The 19,448-nt window shown below is 51.5% G+C and overlaps 2 protein-coding genes across 4 annotated transcripts; both read left to right on the forward strand.

Moving 5' to 3' along the window:
* Positions 1–22: 22 nt before the first annotated feature.
* LOC117852258 (uncharacterized) lies at positions 23–8,783 on the forward strand. Of its 3 annotated transcripts, XM_072293261.1 has the most exons (15): positions 2,535–2,887; positions 3,021–3,105; positions 3,574–3,793; positions 4,135–5,179; positions 5,322–5,524; positions 5,711–5,908; positions 6,024–6,095; positions 6,201–6,296; positions 6,462–6,541; positions 6,636–6,714; positions 6,777–7,020; positions 7,096–7,289; positions 7,405–7,525; positions 7,638–7,724; positions 7,845–8,783. In XM_072293261.1, the coding sequence occupies exons 4-15, from the start codon at positions 4,513–4,515 to the stop codon at positions 8,639–8,641; spliced, it is 2,838 nt and encodes a 945-aa protein (XP_072149362.1). In that variant the 5' UTR covers positions 2,535–2,887; positions 3,021–3,105; positions 3,574–3,793; positions 4,135–4,512; the 3' UTR covers positions 8,642–8,783. The 3 variants fall into 3 exon arrangements, 1 of the variants encoding a protein (XP_072149362.1); XR_004639804.2 differs by lacking the exons at positions 6,777–7,020; positions 7,096–7,289; positions 7,405–7,525; positions 7,638–7,724; positions 7,845–8,783 and having other exon boundaries at positions 6,445–6,541; positions 6,636–6,674; XR_004639803.2 differs by lacking the exons at positions 4,135–5,179; positions 5,322–5,524; positions 5,711–5,908; ... (7 more) ...; positions 7,638–7,724; positions 7,845–8,783 and adding an exon at positions 23–538 and having other exon boundaries at positions 1,097–2,887; positions 3,574–4,073.
* An 811-nt stretch (positions 8,784–9,594) lies between these two features.
* Positions 9,595–15,794, forward strand: LOC117852259 (uncharacterized). Its single transcript, XM_034734273.2, has 11 exons — positions 9,595–10,492; positions 11,590–11,990; positions 12,106–12,177; positions 12,355–12,450; positions 12,647–12,726; positions 12,805–12,880; positions 12,967–13,177; positions 13,284–13,477; positions 13,575–13,680; positions 13,840–13,929; positions 14,123–15,794. The coding sequence occupies exons 1-11, from the start codon at positions 9,913–9,915 to the stop codon at positions 14,845–14,847; spliced, it is 2,631 nt and encodes an 876-aa protein (XP_034590164.1). The 5' UTR covers positions 9,595–9,912; the 3' UTR covers positions 14,848–15,794.
* The last annotated feature ends 3,654 nt before the right edge of the window (positions 15,795–19,448 follow it).

Below are 19,448 nucleotides of genomic sequence, written 5' to 3' on the forward strand. Positions count from 1 at the left end.
CCTTTGCCTCTTAGGTCCAGTAGTGGGGCCCACGAGCAGGAGCCAGGCGCCACCTCTCGTCTCGACAACGGCGGCGGCGTGCGCGCGAGGTGCTCGGTGAAATGCCCGCGCGATCCCGGGGCTCTCGGATACGACGCCACGCTCCCAATGCTTGCCGCCCGCGGCTTCCGTCGTGTCGCGGCGGCGGTATGCCTCGCGCGCCGCTCCGCGTCGGCGGTGGCGGCGCTCCCGTCGGCCGGCGCCGCTCGGTTCCACGACTACGACACCGCCGTCACGGAGTGCGTCGAGAGGCGGGCGCTCAGGGAGGGGCGGCAGGTGCACGCGCGCATGGTGGCGGCGGGGTACCGCCCGGCGCTGTACCTGGCGACGCGACTGGTGATCATGTACGCGAGGTGCGGCGCGCTGGAGGACGCGCGGAACGTGCTCGACGGGATGCCCGAGCGGAACGTGGTTTCATGGACGGCCATGATCTCGGGGTATTCTCAGAACGAACGGCCTGCCGAGGCCATGGAGCTGTTCGTCATGATGCTCAGAGCTGGTAGATCACTTCAACCATTTAGTCTTCTATTGCCCTAGTTACACTTTTTATTTGACTAACAAAGTGACCAATATGATAAGATGTGGCCTTGGACCATAGAGGTCTCCATTTTTAATGCAATTGGTACAATACTCTAATGGGCATGTATGATGAACAAAACTATATCTTTTTTAGGTAGCATAATGTTACATTGATATCTGTATCCAAACAAAATTTGAGTTCCACAATGTCTATACTGCATGCATGCTTGGTCAGATGCTTATCCTTTTTTTTTTCTATGAATTTGTCGGTTGGATACTACTCTTCTGTTGACACATTGTTGTTATCTGCTTTAGCGAGCAAACTTTAGCACTATCCTTGAGCTAAATTATGTAGCTTTGCATCATAATTGTACTCTTCTGTTGATGCATTGTTGTTATCTGTCCTTTGTCATCAAGTTTGCAAGTTTGTTCATTGTTATAGCAAGCACAAGCAATTTGACATCCTTCCAGGATGGGGTATGCAATGCTATTTTACTAATTTATGACATGTTTAATCGATTTAACTTCTAACTGGCAGGATGCGAGCCTAATGAATTCACTTTGGCATCAGTCCTTACATCCTGTACTGGCTCTCAAGGCATACATCAGGTCAAGCAAGTCCATGCTTTTGCCGTCAAAACAAATTTTGAGTTACACATGTTTGTAGGGAGTGCCCTTCTTGACATGTATGCCAAGTCAGAGAATGTTCAAGAAGCTCGGAGGGTGTTCGATATGCTTCCAGCAAGGGATGTTGTTTCATATACCGCCATTATATCTGGCTACACCCAATTGGGCCTTGATGAGGAAGCCTTGGACTTGTTCAGGCAGTTGTACAATGAGGGGATGCAATGCAATGAAGTTACCTTCACTGCCCTTCTCAATGCACTGTCTGGGCTTGCTTCCCTTGATTATGGCAAGCAGGTTCATGGACTAATACTTCGTAAAGAGTTGCCATTTTTCATGGTTTTACAGAATTCTTTGATTGATATGTACTCCAAATGCGGCAAGCTTTTATACTCACGAAGGGTATTCAACAACATGCCAAAGAGATCAGTCGTTAGCTGGAATGCGATACTGATGGGATATGGAAGGCATGGCTTAGCACATGAAGTTGCCCAGCTTTTTAGATCAATGCATGAAGAAGTGAAGCCTGACAGTGTTACTCTGTTGGCTGTTTTGTCCGGCTATAGTCATGGTGGGCTGGTTGATGAGGGCCTCGATATGTTTGATCTTATAGGCAAAGAACAGGGCACACTCCTCAATATTGAACATTACGGGTGTGTTATTGATCTTCTTGGACGTTCTGGACGACTCCAAAAGGCACTAAATTTGATACAAAAGATGCCATTTGAACCTACTCGAGCAATTTGGGGTTCATTGCTTGGTGCTTGTAGAGTTCATGTTAATGTTCATGTTGGCGAGTTTGTCGCTCAGAAGCTTCTTGAAATTGAACCAGAAAATGCTGGCAACTATGTGATCCTTTCTAATATTTATGCTGCTTCTGGGATGTGGAAAGATGTTTTCAGAGTGAGGAAGTTAATGTTTAAGAAGACTGTGATAAAGGAACCAGGGCGGAGCTGGATGATTCTTGACAAGGTTATTCATACCTTCCACTCCAGTGAGCGTTTCCACCCCAAGAAGGAAGACATAAACGCTAAGATTAAGGAGATATATGTTGCTATTAAGGCAGCTGGTTTTGTTCCTGATCTGAGCTGTGTACTTCATGATGTTGATGATGAGCAGAAAGAACGCATGCTTCTTGGCCACAGTGAGAAACTGGCCATAACTTTTGGACTGATGAGTACTCCTTCAGGCTTGACCATCCGGGTTATGAAGAATCTTCGCATCTGTGTTGACTGCCACAATTTTGCAAAGTTTGTTTCAAAAGTTTATGGAAGGGAGATATCCCTCAGAGACAAAAATCGCTTTCATATAATTACAGATGGAACTTGCACCTGTGGAGATTACTGGTGAAAGATATGATGCTATACTATTCAGATTGCTTTGCTGATAGGGGGGAGCTGCCCTTGTGATAATACTGCAGTTAAAGATATGCAATGGTTTTCACTGAACACACTGAGAGGAACTAATGGAAAATATCAATATCATGTGCTCCACATACTGATTTCAGATTACTACAGTAATTCAGAAAATGCTTCTTTTGCAAAAAAACGCAATTCTCCTTAGCTCTCCTGTCTGTTCAGTCTACTCTAAGAACCAAAGTGTCTCGCGGTGCAACAGTGGAGCAATGAACTCAAGGGATCAATGAGACCCCTGTAACCAGCCTGGGTTCAAAGCCGAGGTACTATTCTTTAAGACATAATCAGAGGTATGTCTATCCATCTGGTCGATTTCTTTTTCAGCATGTTCATACTTCATAAGATATACTACTGTGGTTATCAAGGAAAAAAATTTGAGAGTTGTTTCTCTTCTAATAATAGCTTCACATATTATGCTTGCAGACTCCCTGGGTGATGTGAAAGGTTTTGGAGCTTTGCAAATTGCCAGATAATATGCATGCAGCATATAATGTAACCCATGCTTGAGGTAATCACTTGCCTTGTAGGCAGTATATCCTATAGCAAGCACTGAAAAATGCTTCAGCTACTGCGAACCATCAGTTCAAACATCTACATCCATCCAACCCTCTACATTTCTGAAGAGAGAGTTCCAGAGCATATGTATTCAATTGCATCTAGCTGTAATTAGCATTTGTATTATTTGTTGGTACATGACATAAAAGTTTAGTATTCCATGCCATAAATTTGATTAAGTTCTCTTGGAACAACAGCCTGTTCCAGAATTTCAATTCATATGCACCTTCAAAATGTATATTGAGTGGCAGTATCTCTGTAGGGCTAAAAGCTAAATCTGACAGCTGCATGCATTTTTTTTTCCCTCCAGCATTTTGTGTCATTGTGCAAACAAACAGTGTTCACTCATTTTCCGAAACGGAGATGTTTAAGCATATTGAGTGCACAAAACTTTGTAATCTGAAACTTATTTTGGTGACAGGCACCTTGGCAGTGTCTCAGGCTTCACTGGTCATGTGCTCCTTCCTCCTTGTGGACTGAGGTTCTTCAGTGGAAAACTGCAGCTGTCACAGTAAAGCGGCAATTCAATTAGAAAACTGCAACTGTCACAGTAGAGTGGCAATTTAACTGTAGAAAAGTGCAGCTGTCGCAGTAAAGTGGCAATGCAGTAATTTCAACTGGTCGGATTTCTCTCTGGGGAGGTAATTTTAGGCTATCTTCAGATTTAGTGGTCCAACTTGTTTCAAAGTATCTTCAGACACAATTCAATCATTGGTAGCTTGCTCCCTACTAAATCCTTATCATCATGTGCGCCGCAGTAATATAAACGCAAATGACACTCTTGTCAGTTCAGGTCAAAACAGAACCTATTGATTCAGAGTTAGGACTATCTACAGTTGAAGCTGTTGCGCATTCAGCTTGTGCCACTTTTCTGTTGAGACGAAACATTATCATCTTCATAAATCGTTGGTCCTTATGGTCTCTCTTTTTGTAAAGCTGCAGTAACAACTGCCCTGATGAAAACTTGCATTGTTGGCAATAGGTATTTGAGGAAGGCTTTTGTGCGTATGATTGGTTCCTGTTGTCTGTATCACCATGAACATACAATGATTGTGACGCGCGGAAACGGGCTCTGCGTCTCGCTACCGGAGACGAACGCGGTTACGCGGAGACGAAGGAAGGAGAGAGTCGGAAGAGAGAGGCTCGTCATCATCATCCGAGTTGCGGCGGTGGGAGCGTCGGACTCGGAGGGGACGAGCGAATCGGGCGGCGGTTGCGGAGCCGGAGGGGGCACTCCGACTGGCTGGGGCAAGGTTTATCCACCCGGCCGTTTCATGCATGCCGACGCTTATCGATTTTTTTTTTTTTTGAAAAGTAATGCTTATGGACCTGGTCTTCTCACACTAGCTAACCAGTGACCATGCCACCGGCCTATATATACGCCCGTTCCCCGGTGACTCGCCGCCGGCGCCTCAAAATTGTTGGATCGTCCACTCACTGTTCCTGGACTTGCAGTCGTCGTAGCATTGACGACCGGCCGATCGAGCCGACGGCAATGGCAATGGCGTCGCCGATGGTGGTGGCGGCGGCGGTGCTGCTGCTGATGCTGTGCGCGGCGTCCGTGCGGCGCGGCGCGGCGCTGCACCTGTGCACGGACCGGCTGTTCAACGGCACGCGGGGGCGGCACGACGACGGGCTTCCGCACCTCACCCCGACGGAGGAGGCCACGTGGATGGCGCTGCTCCCGCGCAGGCTCCGCGGCGGCAACGCCCGCACCGAGTTCGACTGGCTGGCGCTCTACCGCAGCCTCACGCGCGGCGGCGGGCCGCCGGGCCTCCCGGGGGAGCTGCTGTCGCCGGCGCCCCCGCACGACGTCCGCCTCGACGACGGCGGCGGCGGCGGCGACGCCGCATCGTTGTCCACGTCCATGTACTGGCGGGCGCAGCAGACCAACCTCGAGTACCTGCTCTACCTCGACCCCGACCGCCTCACCTGGACCTTCCGCCGGCAGGCCGGCCTGCCCACCGTCGGGGACCCCTACGGCGGCTGGGAGGCGCCCGGCGGCCAGCTCCGCGGCCATTTCGCAGGTTCGTTGCCAGTTTCTTCAGTTCAGGCCTCCCTTCTCCTCCGGGGATCAACACGTCTCCCCTGAAATCGCCCCGATCTCCATTTTTCGACCGTTCGATTTTGATCTGATGAGCCGGCTGGCCTTGTGTGTTCGTTTGGCAGGGCACTACCTGAGCGCGAGCGCGCACATGTGGGCGAGCACGCGCAACGGCACCCTCAGGGAGCGGATGGCGAGGGTGGTGGACGTCCTCCACACCTGCCAGAAGAAGATGGGCACGGGCTACCTCGCGGCGTACCCCGAGGCCGTCTTCGACGCCTACGAGCAGCTGGACGAGGCATGGTCGCCCTATTACACCACGCACAAGGTACTTCGATTATGTGCCAACGACCACCGTTGATCTCCTTGAATAATCTGTTCCTTATTATTTCCATCCAACCTTTTGCATTGCCTGATTCAGTTTCATATATGTTGAATGAAGCTGTATATAACTGAGAATTATCTGTTGTTGTTGTTGTTGTGATTTCTGACGCTACGTTCGGTGTTCTGACAGATTATGCAGGGGCTTCTTGATCAGTATACACTGGCTGGGAACAAGAAAGGCCTTGATGTGGTGGTGTGGATGACCGACTACTTCAGCAACCGCGTGAAGAATCTGATACAGAATTACACTATTCAGAGGCATTGGGAGGCCATGAACGAGGAGACTGGTGGATTCAACGACGTCATGTACCAGCTGTATACTATAATGGTGATCCTATCGCCATCGCATTTAGCAGTAAATTTTGACTTGGATTGTGTGTATGGCCTACGCACAATTGTCGTATTACGCTGTTCTTACAGCATTGCTTCTATGCTCCCTGCAGAAAGACCAGAAGCATTTGACGATGGCTCATCTTTTCGACAAACCGTGCTTCCTTGGACCACTTGGTCTTCATGTCAGTAGTTTCAGTTTTCTTTGTGGTTTTTCTCATTTTTTTTTCTTATAAGTTTTCCATAGTACCAGTTAACCAATATATTCATACATTGATCAAAACTTTCAGAAGGATGACATATCAGGTTTGCATGCTAATACCCATCTGCCTGTCCTTGTCGGCGCACAGAAGAGATATGAAGTCGTTGGTGACAATCTTTACAAGGTAAGTTAACATGTTATTTGAAACATTTTACCACACAATTTGTCATGATGAGCAATGTTCTTTGCTGTTCCATTGGGTTATTTCAGTCAGAAATTAAAATGATGTGTAAATTCTTTTTTCCCTTACAATTTGAGTGAACTGAATACAGAAATAATCATGGCACAGGACATCTCGACGTACTTGTTTGATGTTGTAAATTCTTCTCATACATTCGCAACAGGAGGCACATCTACCATGGAACACTGGTGAGTCATAACGCTTACCATCACCATACACATTTCTCAGAGAATTCGTGATGCCAATGGTAATCTTCTGCTCCAATTTCGTTTTACATGCCAGGCATGACCCGAAGCGACTGGTGGATGAGATCAAGATCAGCTCAAACGAAGAGACCTGCGCCACCTACAACTTCCTCAAGGTGCACTCCTCGTCTCTGATCACATTGCGCAGAACACAATCCTGATACTTGCTTCGCTGCAGGTGTCACGGAACCTGTTCCGGTGGACGAAGGAAGCCAAGTACGCAGACCACTACGAGAGGCTGCTCATCAACGGGATCATGGGCAACCAGAGGGGAACACAGCCTGGTGTCATGCTATACTTCCTTCCCATGGGGCCTGGTCGATCCAAGAGCGTCAGCGGCCTGTCACCCTCTGGCCTTCCGCCGATGAACCCTGGAGGATGGGGAGGTCCAAATGACACGTTCTGGTGCTGCTACGGGACAGGTAAATTACCTGGACACGTACATGATTTTGCTCTTGTTTGTGTTGGGTTCTGAACCATCTGGTTTGCATTGTCAGGGATAGAATCTTTCTCGAAGCTAGGGGACTCCATATATTTCCTGGAGGAGGGTGAAACGCCAGGCCTCTACATCATCCAGTACATACCGAGCACTTTCAACTGGAAATCGGCAGGTCTCACTGTCAAGCAGCAGGCGAAACCTCTCTTCTCAACGGATACTTATTTTGAAGTTTCGCTCGCCATTTCTGCAAAGGTAGTTTCATGGATTTCACCGTCAGCAAGTCCATCATCTGGAGACTGCATTATTGGATTCAGGAGTCAGGATGGTATCAACTTTTTATTCTGCATTCACACTGTCATACATGCAGGGAGATGCCCAACTAGCAAAGGTGAGCGTGAGGATCCCGTCGTGGACATCCACGGATGGTGTGATAGCGACTCTAAATGGCGAAAAGCTCAACCTGACAGCCTCTGGCAACTTCAGTGATGGTATTTTACTACTATCCTGACACTGTTTTAGAACAAATTTGATATTATTTTGATATGAGACCATCTGAGTGAATGAGTGATTCCTGCTTCATGCTTTGTAATTTCCTTGCAGCTGGTTTCCTGACTGTGGCCAAGCTCTGGGATGAAGATACCTTGACCTTAAAATTCCCCATCACCCTAAGAACTGAGGCAATCAAAGGTATGAAATCTCAGACAGATATCAGCATTGATTATTTTCGGATGAGCGCAATTTTTTTTCCTGAAGCTACAAATTTAAGTGTCTGAACTTGGAGGCTGAAATGGTGATTTTTGGTTTCAGATGACAGGCCTGAGTATGCATCCATCCAAGCGGTGCTGTTCGGGCCGCACCTCCTCGCCGGCCTGACGCACGGCAACCTGCCGGTGACCGACAGCAACCACTCCAACGACGGGCTGACCCCTGGCATCTGGGAAGTGAACGCCACCAACGCCTCCTCCGTCGCCGGCTGGGTCACCCCGCTCAAATCCGCGGCGCTCAACCCGCAGCTCGTCACCCTGACGCAGAGCGCCGGCGGGCGGACGCTCGTCCTGTCGGTGTCGGTCGCCGACAGGAAGCTGGCGATGCAGGAGGAGCCCGCCTCCGGGACCGACGCGTGCGTGCACGCCACGTTCCGCGTCCACGGCCCGGATGTTGCCAGCGGTCGCGGTTTGCAATGGCCGAACGTGACGATCGAGCCGTTCGACCGGCCGGGCATGGCGGTCACCAACGCCCTCGACGTCGGCCGCCCGGGTTGCGGCCGCGACACGCTGTTCAACGCCTTGCCGGGGCTCGACGGCGCGCCGGGATCGGTGTCCCTGGAGCTCAGCAGCAGGCCGGGGTGCTTCGTGACGACGGCCGGCGCGAACGCCGCGCGGGTCGGCGTCGGGTGCCGGGGCGACGGCGGCGGAGACGGCGATGAGGCGGCGTTCCGGCGCGCGGCGAGCTTCGCGCGGGCGGCGCCGCTGAGGCGGTACGACCCGCTGAGCTTCGCGGCGCGCGGGACGGAGCGTGGGTTCCTGCTGGAGCCGCTGCGGAGCCTCCAGGACGAGTTCTACACCGTCTACTTCAGCCTCGTCTCCGGCGACGGCGACAGCTAGCTGATGGGATGGGATCGGGGCACTACGCGCCGCCTGCTCACTGTGGTTGGAGTGACTGTACAAATGACACCCTGTATCTGATCCCCCCATGAACAACAAGCGATGAATCGAATGGATGCATGTACTGGACGCCGTAGATGCTGTCTCGTGCTGATTTCCCGCGGCGAGCAAGGATCTGTTTCCGGGATTTTACGCGAGCACAATAATCCGTCTCAAGTGATTCGTTTGATCGTTGTTTCCCGCAAGAACAGTTCTTTTACAAACAGTAAGGCTCAGTTTCAAACACCAGAATCTTACATATACCACAATAATTCCGTCACAAAAGGTTCATTTTCAGACATGAAATCGTGTTTTTTTTGTTTTTTTTTGGCTCTGTTGCAAAGGGGCCGAACCATGATCCGTAGGCACATGCGGCTGTGATGATGTGACCATAAATACGTGCGGCCCAATTAGGTGCCTGTCGATCGTGCCGCCCAGCGAATGCCCAACAGCAGTATAGAGTACTGTGGTCACGATCATGACAAGGAAAAAGATTTGCACAGCACCGATCGAGGTGACGGCGAAGATGAAGCGTGTAGCATCTGGCTGCGGGCTCCCGGGTCCCGACCGGGACCAGGAATCTCCAACCGCCGGCCCTCTCCTGACGCGCCGAGCGATCTCCCCATCCGGCGGCGTCACCACCGTCGCCGTCGACGACGACGATGCCTCCAATTGCAAGGCCAGAGGAGCCGCAGATACCATCGGGGGCGCCGCCCTCCCGCTACTCGCTCCATTTCTCCCTCACGGGACGCAACGTGACAAGGGGAACACGCACCGTGACAAGGGGAACCGACACTCGCCGCGACAAGCAGGCCAGCTCTCGCGTGTGTCCTGTGGCGACATGTGAGCGCGAGAGGCGACGGCCGTGACTGGGATGAGGGCCATGAGGACACAGGCCAGGGCCTCATTTTTTTTGTTGTTGTTGCGGCCGGTCTCGTTCCTCGTGTCGTGTCGCGTCGTGGCATTCCGCGCGGCGCCTCCGATGCCCGTCGGCCGTCATCGTCACCCCTGGCTCATTGGCCGCGAGACTGCTTGATGATGCCCGTGCCCGTCGTTCGAGGCTTAAACGCTGTCCGTTTCTCCAGCCGTGTGTGGGCGCAGGGGGATAAAACCATAAATGGCTTATAAAATCTCGGCGTCCTTGCGAGGCCATATGTGTCTGCGCGTGTGTCAGAGTGAGTGGTAGCGTAGTGGCCACCGAGGGGGCGAGCGGGGTGGCGGGTCGTCTTGGGATGGCGGCGCGGTGGCGCGCGGCGTGGGCTGTGGTGATGGTGATGGTGATGGCGGTGGTGGCGGCGGTGAGGGCGAAGGAGTGCACCAACATCCCGACGCAGCTGTCGTCGCACACGGTGCGGGCGAGGCTGCAGGCTTCCCCCGGGGCGGCGGAGTGGCGGTGGCGCGAGCTGTTCCACGACCACCTCAACCCCACCGACGACGCCGCGTGGATGGACCTCATGCCGCCGCCGCGCGGTGGGCTGCGCGCCGCCGCTGGCGCGGAGGAGGGGCAGGAGCTCGACTGGGCGATGCTGTACCGGTCGCTCAAGGGCCAGCACCAGCTGCCTGGCGGCGGCGGCGCGTCAACGTTGGCAGCCGGGCCGTTCCTGGAGGAGGTGTCCCTGCACGACGTGCGTCTGGACCCCGACGGCGACGCGGCGTACGGGCGCGCGCAGCGGACAAACCTCGAGTACCTGCTGCTCCTGGACGCCGACCGCCTCGTCTGGAGCTTCCGGGCCCAGGCGGGGCTGCCGGCGCCGGGGGAGCCCTACGGCGGCTGGGAGGGCCCCGACGTCGAGCTCCGGGGCCACTTCGTCGGTACGCACACGCTCCCTCCCTCCGTCGTCACCCCACACGCACATGCACGCCCGCCGCAGCCGTCTCGTCTCGTCTCCTCCGGCGTCACGTCACGTCGCGCCTCCATCCGCCGATCCGTTCCCGGCCGGGCACGGCCATTACTGCGCTCGCCATTACTTGGTGCTCCAGCAGCCAGATCGGGCGGGGATAGTACTACTGTGCCGCTCGTGTCTCGCTCTGGCACGACACGCACGAGACGTTCCGGTGGAAATGGCATGGCGCGCGACGCGACATGGGAGTGGAAAGGGTTTTTTGTGGGTGCTGTAGCCTGTAGGGTATGCCACTCCACTCTGATCTCGTGTCTTGTTAGGCAGCACGTGAGATGCCCTCGTGAAAGCATGCATTATTGGTCTCGCCGAGAGACACCGACACGGGAGTGGGAGAGGACGCGCCCTACAAATTGCAATGCATGGCTACCCTACGGGCTTGCTTGTTTTTGTCTCCCCACGCCATAACAAGAACATGCCACTTTCTCCTAACTGCTTGCCTTGCATGCACATTGTTCCTCGCTAACTTTTCCTATATTTGTGCAACTGTTTTTAAGACAAAAAAATGTTAATGTAAAGTGGTGAACAGATATATTATTATGATAATTACCCTCTTGTATTCCTAGTACGTTAGTGAGTTGAAGTTAGTGACTGAACAAACGATTTTTTACTGCCTGCATTCCTAGTTGTCATAGACACCGGAAAACGAGGGATGTGGTGGGTTTCTCTGCATCTTCTATGATTTTTCTTCAGTTTCACCATCACCACCTTTTCTCCTCTGCACCGCCATTTCCTGGGCCTAATTTGATTCGCACGCACATACGATTAGCCGATTAGACTCTCTCTATCATGGGCCTCCGCATATTGAACCTGGCCCGTATACGAACAAGGCAACCACCCTGTTGGGCTGTGGTGCGGCCTAACTCTACTCGGTTGCTTTACCGGATCGAACTTGGCGGCAAATTACTTACCCATTTCGCTGCTGTTGGAACGAGTTTACAGAACACAACCTTCAAAAAAATATTTACTGTATGATTCTGGAGTTAATAATGGCTGCAAACCGGCACGCAGGGCACTACCTGAGCGCGGCGGCCAAGATGTGGGCGAGCACGCACAACGCCACGCTCGCCGGCAGGATGTCGGCGGTGGTGGACGCGCTGCATGAGTGCCAGCGCGCCGCCGGCACGGGCTACCTCTCCGCCTTCCCTGCCGAGTTCTTCGACCGCTTCGAGGCCATCCAGCCCGTCTGGGCGCCCTACTACACCATCCACAAGATCATGCAGGGCCTCCTGGACCAGCACGCCGTGGCCGGCAACGGCAAGGCGCTGGGGATGGTGGTCGCCATGGCCGACTACTTCGCCGGCCGTGTCGGCAGCGTCATCCGGAGGTACAGCATCGAGCGCCACTGGGCGTCGCTCAACGAGGAGACCGGCGGGATGAACGACGTGCTCTACCAGCTATACTCCATCACGGTATATATCCATCATCTGCTAATAATGCTCATCAATCTTTGATGCTAATCCTTTGAGCCGATACGCTAATCGCCATTTCGAGTGAGTGGAATTGCTAAGACATCTCTGCTTGCAGAATGATCAGAGGCATCTGGTGCTCGCGCATCTCTTCGACAAGCCATGCTTCCTGGGGCTGCTTGCAGTCCAGGTCTCAACTCTTAAAAACTCAGTGTTTTCTACTGTATGAATCCTCTGTAGTTACTTGACACATCTATGTCAGCTAATTAATTAAGCACAATAAATTGCTGTCTCTTGAATAATTTCAGCATGAAAACACTTCTCTGAATATTGCATGATCTTTTGGCCCCATCGTTTTGCCTTTCAGGCTGACAGTCTTTCGGATTTCCATGCCAACACGCATATTCCGGTTGTTGTCGGTGGGCAAATGCGATACGAAGTTACAGGTGATCCTCTTTACAAGGTAATTCAAAGTACTGCACATAGGTTTAGCCTAGGTGCAGTAGGTAGGGAAGTCATTTGGCAAAAACAAAAACCCTCTAATGCCAAATTTCAAAAGAGTAAAAGACTGCGATTTTCCATTCTTGCCAATAGTTGCCCTCTTGTGCTGATGCAACTCCTAGATCAAGCTGACCATAAACCTGGCTCTCATGAACCAGGAAATTGCAACGTTCTTCATGGACACAGTGAATTCTTCCCATGCCTATGCGACTGGCGGCACATCTGTCAGTGAATTCTGGTAATGAATCATAGAGGCTTGAGTTCAGTTTTTTCTTCAGACATGCCATGTCTGAAATTCTTGAATGGTTTCTGTCAGGTCCGATCCAAAGCGTTTAGCTGGTGCTCTGACCACTGAGACTGAGGAGTCCTGCACAACTTACAACATGCTCAAGGTGCTTCACCCGTTCATGTTCACCAAACTTCTACTGCATTTTTCATGGCTGGATTCAAATTAGAATATGTGGAACAAAGCTTGCAGGTTTCGCGCCATCTATTCAGATGGACGAAGGAGATCGCATATGCGGACTACTACGAGCGAGCGCTGATCAATGGCGTGCTGAGCATCCAGAGAGGCAGGGATCCTGGTGTGATGATCTACATGCTGCCACAGGGCCCTGGGAGATCAAAGGCAAGGAGCTACCATGGCTGGGGAACTCAATTCAATTCATTCTGGTGTTGCTATGGCACTGGTAAGTGAAACAGTTCTTTTTATTTTTTTGAGTGAAACAGTTCTTTATTCCCAAAAACTGGGATGGGAATGCAAGTTCTGAATCATGTAAAACATTGTGTTTGCAGGGATAGAATCCTTCTCCAAACTGGGGGATTCCATCTACTTTGAGGAGAAAGGTGAAAGACCAGCACTTTACATTATTCAGTTCATACCGAGCACGTTCAACTGGAGAACTGCCGGCCTTACTGTCACCCAGAAACTAGAGCCTCTCAGCTCATCAGATCAGTACCTACAGGTGTCACTCTCCATATCTGCAAAGGTAAATTCCACATGAGATTCTTCATGCTATTGTGACAGAAAACTTTGGTGATTCATTGTAGAGTACACATTTAGTCAGTTTGGTTTTTGTCATGCAGACAAACGGTCAATTTGCGACATTGAACGTGAGAATGCCGTCATGGACATCTTTGAATGGTGCAAAGGCAACTTTGAATGACAAGGTTCTGGAATTAGCATCTCCAGGTATGTTCATTCGCGTGAAATAAACTGAAGAAAAATAAATTGAAAGGAAGAAAAGAATATCCACAAAATGTTTGATAGATTAAAGTGATGATTATTCCAAGTTCTTACACTATCTTTTTTTTGAACGAACAGTTCTTACACTATCTTTGATTTTGTCAGGGACTTTCCTCACAATTAGCAAGGAGTGGAATAGTGGTGATCACTTGTCACTCCAATTACCTATCCACCTACGGACTGAAGCAATAAAAGGTGATTTTCAAGTTCTACTTACAATAAAATTGCAACAAGAAGCGCGATAAATTTTTCAATAAACCATTGGTATTTGGTAACATATATAAATACTTTTTCTGTACGTCAATCTTTTAAAAATTGGCTGCACCCACTCTGGCGACATGGGACATGGAAATTTCCTCAAAAGACTTACTGTTAACTGAAACTTCAGATGATCGGCAGGAGTACGCGTCTATACAAGCGGTCCTGTTCGGACCGTTCCTCCTCGCTGGCCTCACCACCGGAGACTGGGACGCCAAGACCGGCGGCGCCACCGCCGCGCCCTCCGACTGGATAACCCCCGTCCCTCCGGAATCTGACTCCCAGCTGGTGACCCTGGTGCAAGAATCCGGCGACAAGGCTTTCGTGCTCTCCGCCGTGAACGGCTCCCTGAAGATGCAGGAGCGGCCCAAGGACAGCGGCGGCACCGACGCCGCCGTCCACGGGACGTTCAGGCTCATCCCCCAGGGCTCCGGCACCAGCGCCGCCACGAACTCGACGGCCACCGCGATGCTGGAGCCGTTCGACATGCCGGGGATGGTGGTCACGGACAAGCTCACGGTGTCCGCGGACAAGAGCTCGGGTGCGCTGCTCGACGTCGTGCCAGGGCTCGACGGCAGTCCAGGATCGGTGTCCCTCGAGCTCGGGGCCAGGCCGGGGTGCTTCTTGGTCGGCGGCGGCGAGAAGGTCCAGGTCGGCTGCGGCGGTGTCCGGAACCGCGGCGGCGACGGCGGCGCGGGGTTCCGGCGGGCGGCGACCTTCGCGCGGGCCGAGCCGCTGCGGCGGTACCACCCAATGAGCTTCGCCGCCAGAGGGGTGAGGAGGAGCTTCCTCCTGGAGCCATTGTTCACCTTGAGGGACGAGTTCTACACCATCTACTTCAACCTCCAAGCCTGACAGGCGACATTGCTGCAGCTCGCGAGGTTGATGGATGCTGCCTCTCACCAAGAAAAAAAAATGTTGGTTTGGAGGTGGCCCATAATGTAGGTCCATGTTGATACCAATTTGGAACGCGCGGGATTCTTTCTCGTCTATAAAATTTGAACTGTTTTCATGTCAAATTCATGCGTTCCGAACGGCCTGAAATAGGTCCCCGAAGGGGGAAGACAGTGAAAAGGTCCCGCTGCAAACATGAGCAGGAAATCATTAAAAAAAAGAAAAATTCGAGTGTGGTTTTGTATTTTCTATAAATTTAAAATTTTTTATTTAATCAAATAAATCATAAGTAATTCATTTCAAATTTAAAAAATATGAAGTTGGTACAAAAGTTTTCTAAAAATGTAGATTATTTGTCGGTACTCTATTTGGTATTGTTTATGTTGGGGAAACTACCTTCGGAATCCTTTTCAGAGGGAGAAGTCCTTTCGTTACTAACCATGACGACTTGTTTGATTTGTGGCAAACTCTGAGTGCAGAGAAGAAGAAAGCGGTGACGAAGAACTCTTAGGTGTACGAGGGCTCCTTCGGAACAGAACGAAGGCGGTCCGGCCTGCGAGGCTTTGGGAGGGCCGGCGACCGACTTGAATGCGCTGTGGCTCGTCCTCGGAGGAAAAAGCGGAGTGGCCCAATGAAGAGCACCTCGACCTCTGAAGCTAGGCATACGTTGAAAGGTCATGTGGTCTGCCACGTGGAGTGAGGGAGCCGTACGAGGAGCCAGCTGGAGGAGTCCGTACAAAAACCGTATTTCCCGTTTTACCCTAGAATATTCTAGGAATCTAGGCGTTGAGTAATAGTAAATTGTAATTGTACTTTGTAGCGGTTGATCTCCCTATAAATAGTGGAGCCACTGTAACTGATGGGACGGGTGGTCCGAATCTAATAAATGTTATTCGCATTTACTGTTTCGCACTTATGGTTTCTAGTTCATCTTTAACTTCAGCTTGTAGATAGAAAGTTAGGATAGACACTCCCTAAAGACACTTTGCTGGGGGAAGTCTTGTCCCTGCCGAAGGTGAACCCACGAACTGTTGTGACGGAGTCCACTTTGGTGGTGTCCTTAACCAATAGTTTTGGCGCCAACCTCGTGGTAGCCTCACAACCACATGGCTCCATCGAAGAAGAAGGTACCGACAAGGCCTATAGACGAAGGAGCTATCGTCACTCACCCGAACGCCGAAGAGGAGCAAGAAGAGGAAGTATAGGTTGAGCACACAGCAGACGACGAACTGGAAGTAGGCCTAGAGAGTTTGGGAGTCGCAGCTGAGGATATTGTGGCACTAAGGAGAATCGAGGCAACGGTGGCCGAAGCAGTAGCAAGAATGCAGAAAGCAGCAGCGGCTTGCCCGCTCCTGGGCACGTGATTCATGGCGTGGATGGCACCTCCCACTCCACGTGCCTACACTTCGAGGGTTTTCCCGCTATCTTGTGGGATACCTTGAGGTGGTTTGGGTACCAGTCGCCGCCCCTTTACGCGGGACGTGAGTACCTGGAGCACGGGGTGCAGAGGTGCAGCGTGCGCGTGATCTACCTCCGCCCCTAGAGCATCCACAATGGCCACAACTTGAGGTATTGACCTACGGTCATACCCTTGAGGACACTTGGGAGTCTGCTGCCCTACAGGCCCTCACTCAGTTCTGCAGACTACACCCTTTCGAGGTCCTCTTGGATCCAATTGGCTTGTTTCCCGCTAGGGACAGGCTGGATGCGGAGTGGCTAGACAGAATGAACAACATGGAGGTGTTGGCTGCCTCACACCCACAACGCACGATTTCCACCTCAGCGCGGTGTATGAATGCACTTTACCGACTGATCGAGCTCCAGGGGAGAGCTATGGCTACCTTGGCTCGGATAGCTATGGACACCCAGGAGGCTCTCACTACCACCAAGAGAGATTTGGTGGATCAGTCGTATGAGCTTATCCAGAGAGGTATACAGATCTCCGACATGGAGACCCGGATCACTGAGCTGGAGGAGGAGGTGACAGATATGGAGCACGACATGCTGGTGCTCGCAGAGGAGAAGTTAGAGGTTGAGATGGAGTTAGCTGTTGCCAATGCGCATTTGGATGAGCACCACGCCGAGTTAAATGCAATCCATGTGCAGGAGCAGCAGGGGGAGAATGACCCGATGGAGGAGGAGGAGGAGGAGGAGGAAGACTCCGAGGAGATTGAGGGTGTCTCGAGCATGGACTTCGAGGGCATTCAGTCTCCGCCCCGAGTTGGCGACGCTCCTTCTCCGGCACATAGCGCTTCCTCCGTGGGCAACTTAGATGACTTCTAGGTTTTTGTTGTAGCGAATTGATCTTTTGTTGTTACTCCTCGGCTACCTATATTTTGGGTGGTGATGTAATAGGTTAGCCTCGAGTTGAGAACCCTTCTTGTATTAAGAAACTTGTCACAGGCCAGACTTGCCTTGTCCTGAAGTAATCTTAATGATAGAAATGCTGGTAGATTTAGTTCCTGTTTTTATCTCACTTTTACTCCCACTTCTGTCAACTTTTGAGATGAGTTTTGAATACCAAAGTTGTGTGAAAATTTGTGTTCTAACCGCTCATAAAATTTCAGCTCCTTTGGATCTGTTAAACTCGCGTTAGAACCAAATTTGCACCACCGAGTTTGCTGAAAAACAGCTGCTTAGCAAGCGTAAAACCAAAGTTCTCGACCACGGTATTTTTCAGTTTGGTTAGCAAGCATAAAACCAAAGTTGCTGAGTACGGAGCAATCTAACTGCTGGCCTAGGATGGAAAGAAGAGATATGCACCTACTCAATAAAAGAGGAGAAACCATGTACATCACAAAGAGGAGATATGCACCTACTCAATAAAGGATGATATTGCTATCTTTTTTCGCTATTGGCAAGATGGATGCTTTTACTTCCGCACATAATTTTTTCCCTATCATTCAGCAAGCTTCGGATTATGTGACTAATGGAAAAGTACACTCTTGCAGATGGTGTGCCTTACCTGCTCCGGATCGGCCCCAAGTGGCAGTGGGGATAACCAAGCACCACCGCTACCACCACCCCTTCCGCCGTCGCTCGCGGATGTTTTGGCTGCCCAGACCGAACTCCTACGACACCTGGTCCAGGGGCAGCAGCAGCAGCAGCTGCTGCCTCAGGGAGGATGAGGTCCCCCGCAGCCCGAGGTTGCTCGATATGAGGATTTCCTGGGCACGCAACCCCCGATTTTCCACAAGTCAGAGGACCCGCTGGATGCTGATGCTTGGATCCATAGGATTGAATCCAAGTTTGAGCTCCTCACTATCTTGTGCCTGAACCCGAATAAGGCCCGGTTCGCAGCCCAGCAGCTGTGTGGTTCCGCCCACCTTTGGTGGGACCACTACCACGCTATGCTGCTAGCTGACCACGTCATCTGCTGGGACGAGTTCAAGACCGCCTTCAGGGGCCACCATATCCTGGAGGGCTTGCTAGAGCGTAAGCTCAATGAGTTCCTAGCTCTCACAAGGGAAGTGGCGACATCCTGCATTACACGTAGGCCTTCAACGACCTGTGCTACTATGCCGGCTATCACGCGGATACGGGTGAGAAGAAGTGGGATCGGTTCCGCAGGGGCTTGAGTCTCGAACTCAAGGAAAGATTGAACCCCATCAAAGTTGATACCTACAACGAGCTGGTGAATCTAGCCATTTCCTAGGAAGACTGCATGAAGGCCCTCAAGGCTGACCTAAAGCAGAAAGCTCCCATGATATCACTGTTGGGATACGAGGTAGGCTACACTACCGCAAATCAAAATTTCTACCGCGTAAAACCAGGAAGAACTGCCGTATAAGGATCACGGGATTACCACTCGACGCACTATTGGTGCGGAAGATGTAGATATGCGTCGATGCAGTGAAGACGATCACGTAGTCGTACGTAGTCGATCAACGTAGTCGTACGTAGTCGATCACGTCAACGTCCAGCAGCTCCTCAGCAGCTCGTCCACGTGCAGCAAGATCGCCCCCGGTGCCGCGGCTCGTCGTCGGCTCGTCGGCGGCTCGTCGGCGGCTCGTCCAAGTGCTGCAGGCGCAACACCTCCAAGGTGTCCACACATGCAGGGAGGAAGCGTCGCAAGCCGGACTGCTAGATCCGCAAGTTGCAACAGGCGAGGGCGTGGGAGGCGCGGCAGGTGTGTTTTGCCAAAAAGGTGTGAACCCTAGGGCGCCCCCACCCCTCTATTTATAGAGGTTCCTGACGGGCCTCTGGGTCCGAGGCCCATTAGTACTTCTAAACCTAATCCAACTCGGATCAGATCCGAATTGGGCTTCCAGCCCCTTAAGTGTGTGACCCTATGGGTTCGGATACGTATAGACATGGCCCGAGTACTCCTACTCGGCCCAATAGTCGGTAGCGGCCTCTAGCAAGACGTGCCAACTCCTATACGCACACGAAGATCATATCAGACGAACCATCACAACATAATATACATGCTATTCCCTTTGCCTCACGATATTTGGTCTAGCTTCAAGCCGACCGCTCTTTCTCGATCCTGTGATTCGGAATCCCTTTGTAGGTTAACTCTTAACCGTACGTAGCATGGCCATGCATTTTCGGATCCGATC

This window comes from Setaria viridis, chromosome 4 (assembly GCF_005286985.2).
Source record: "Setaria viridis chromosome 4, Setaria_viridis_v4.0, whole genome shotgun sequence".
Lineage (NCBI taxonomy): Eukaryota > Viridiplantae > Streptophyta > Magnoliopsida > Poales > Poaceae > Setaria > Setaria viridis.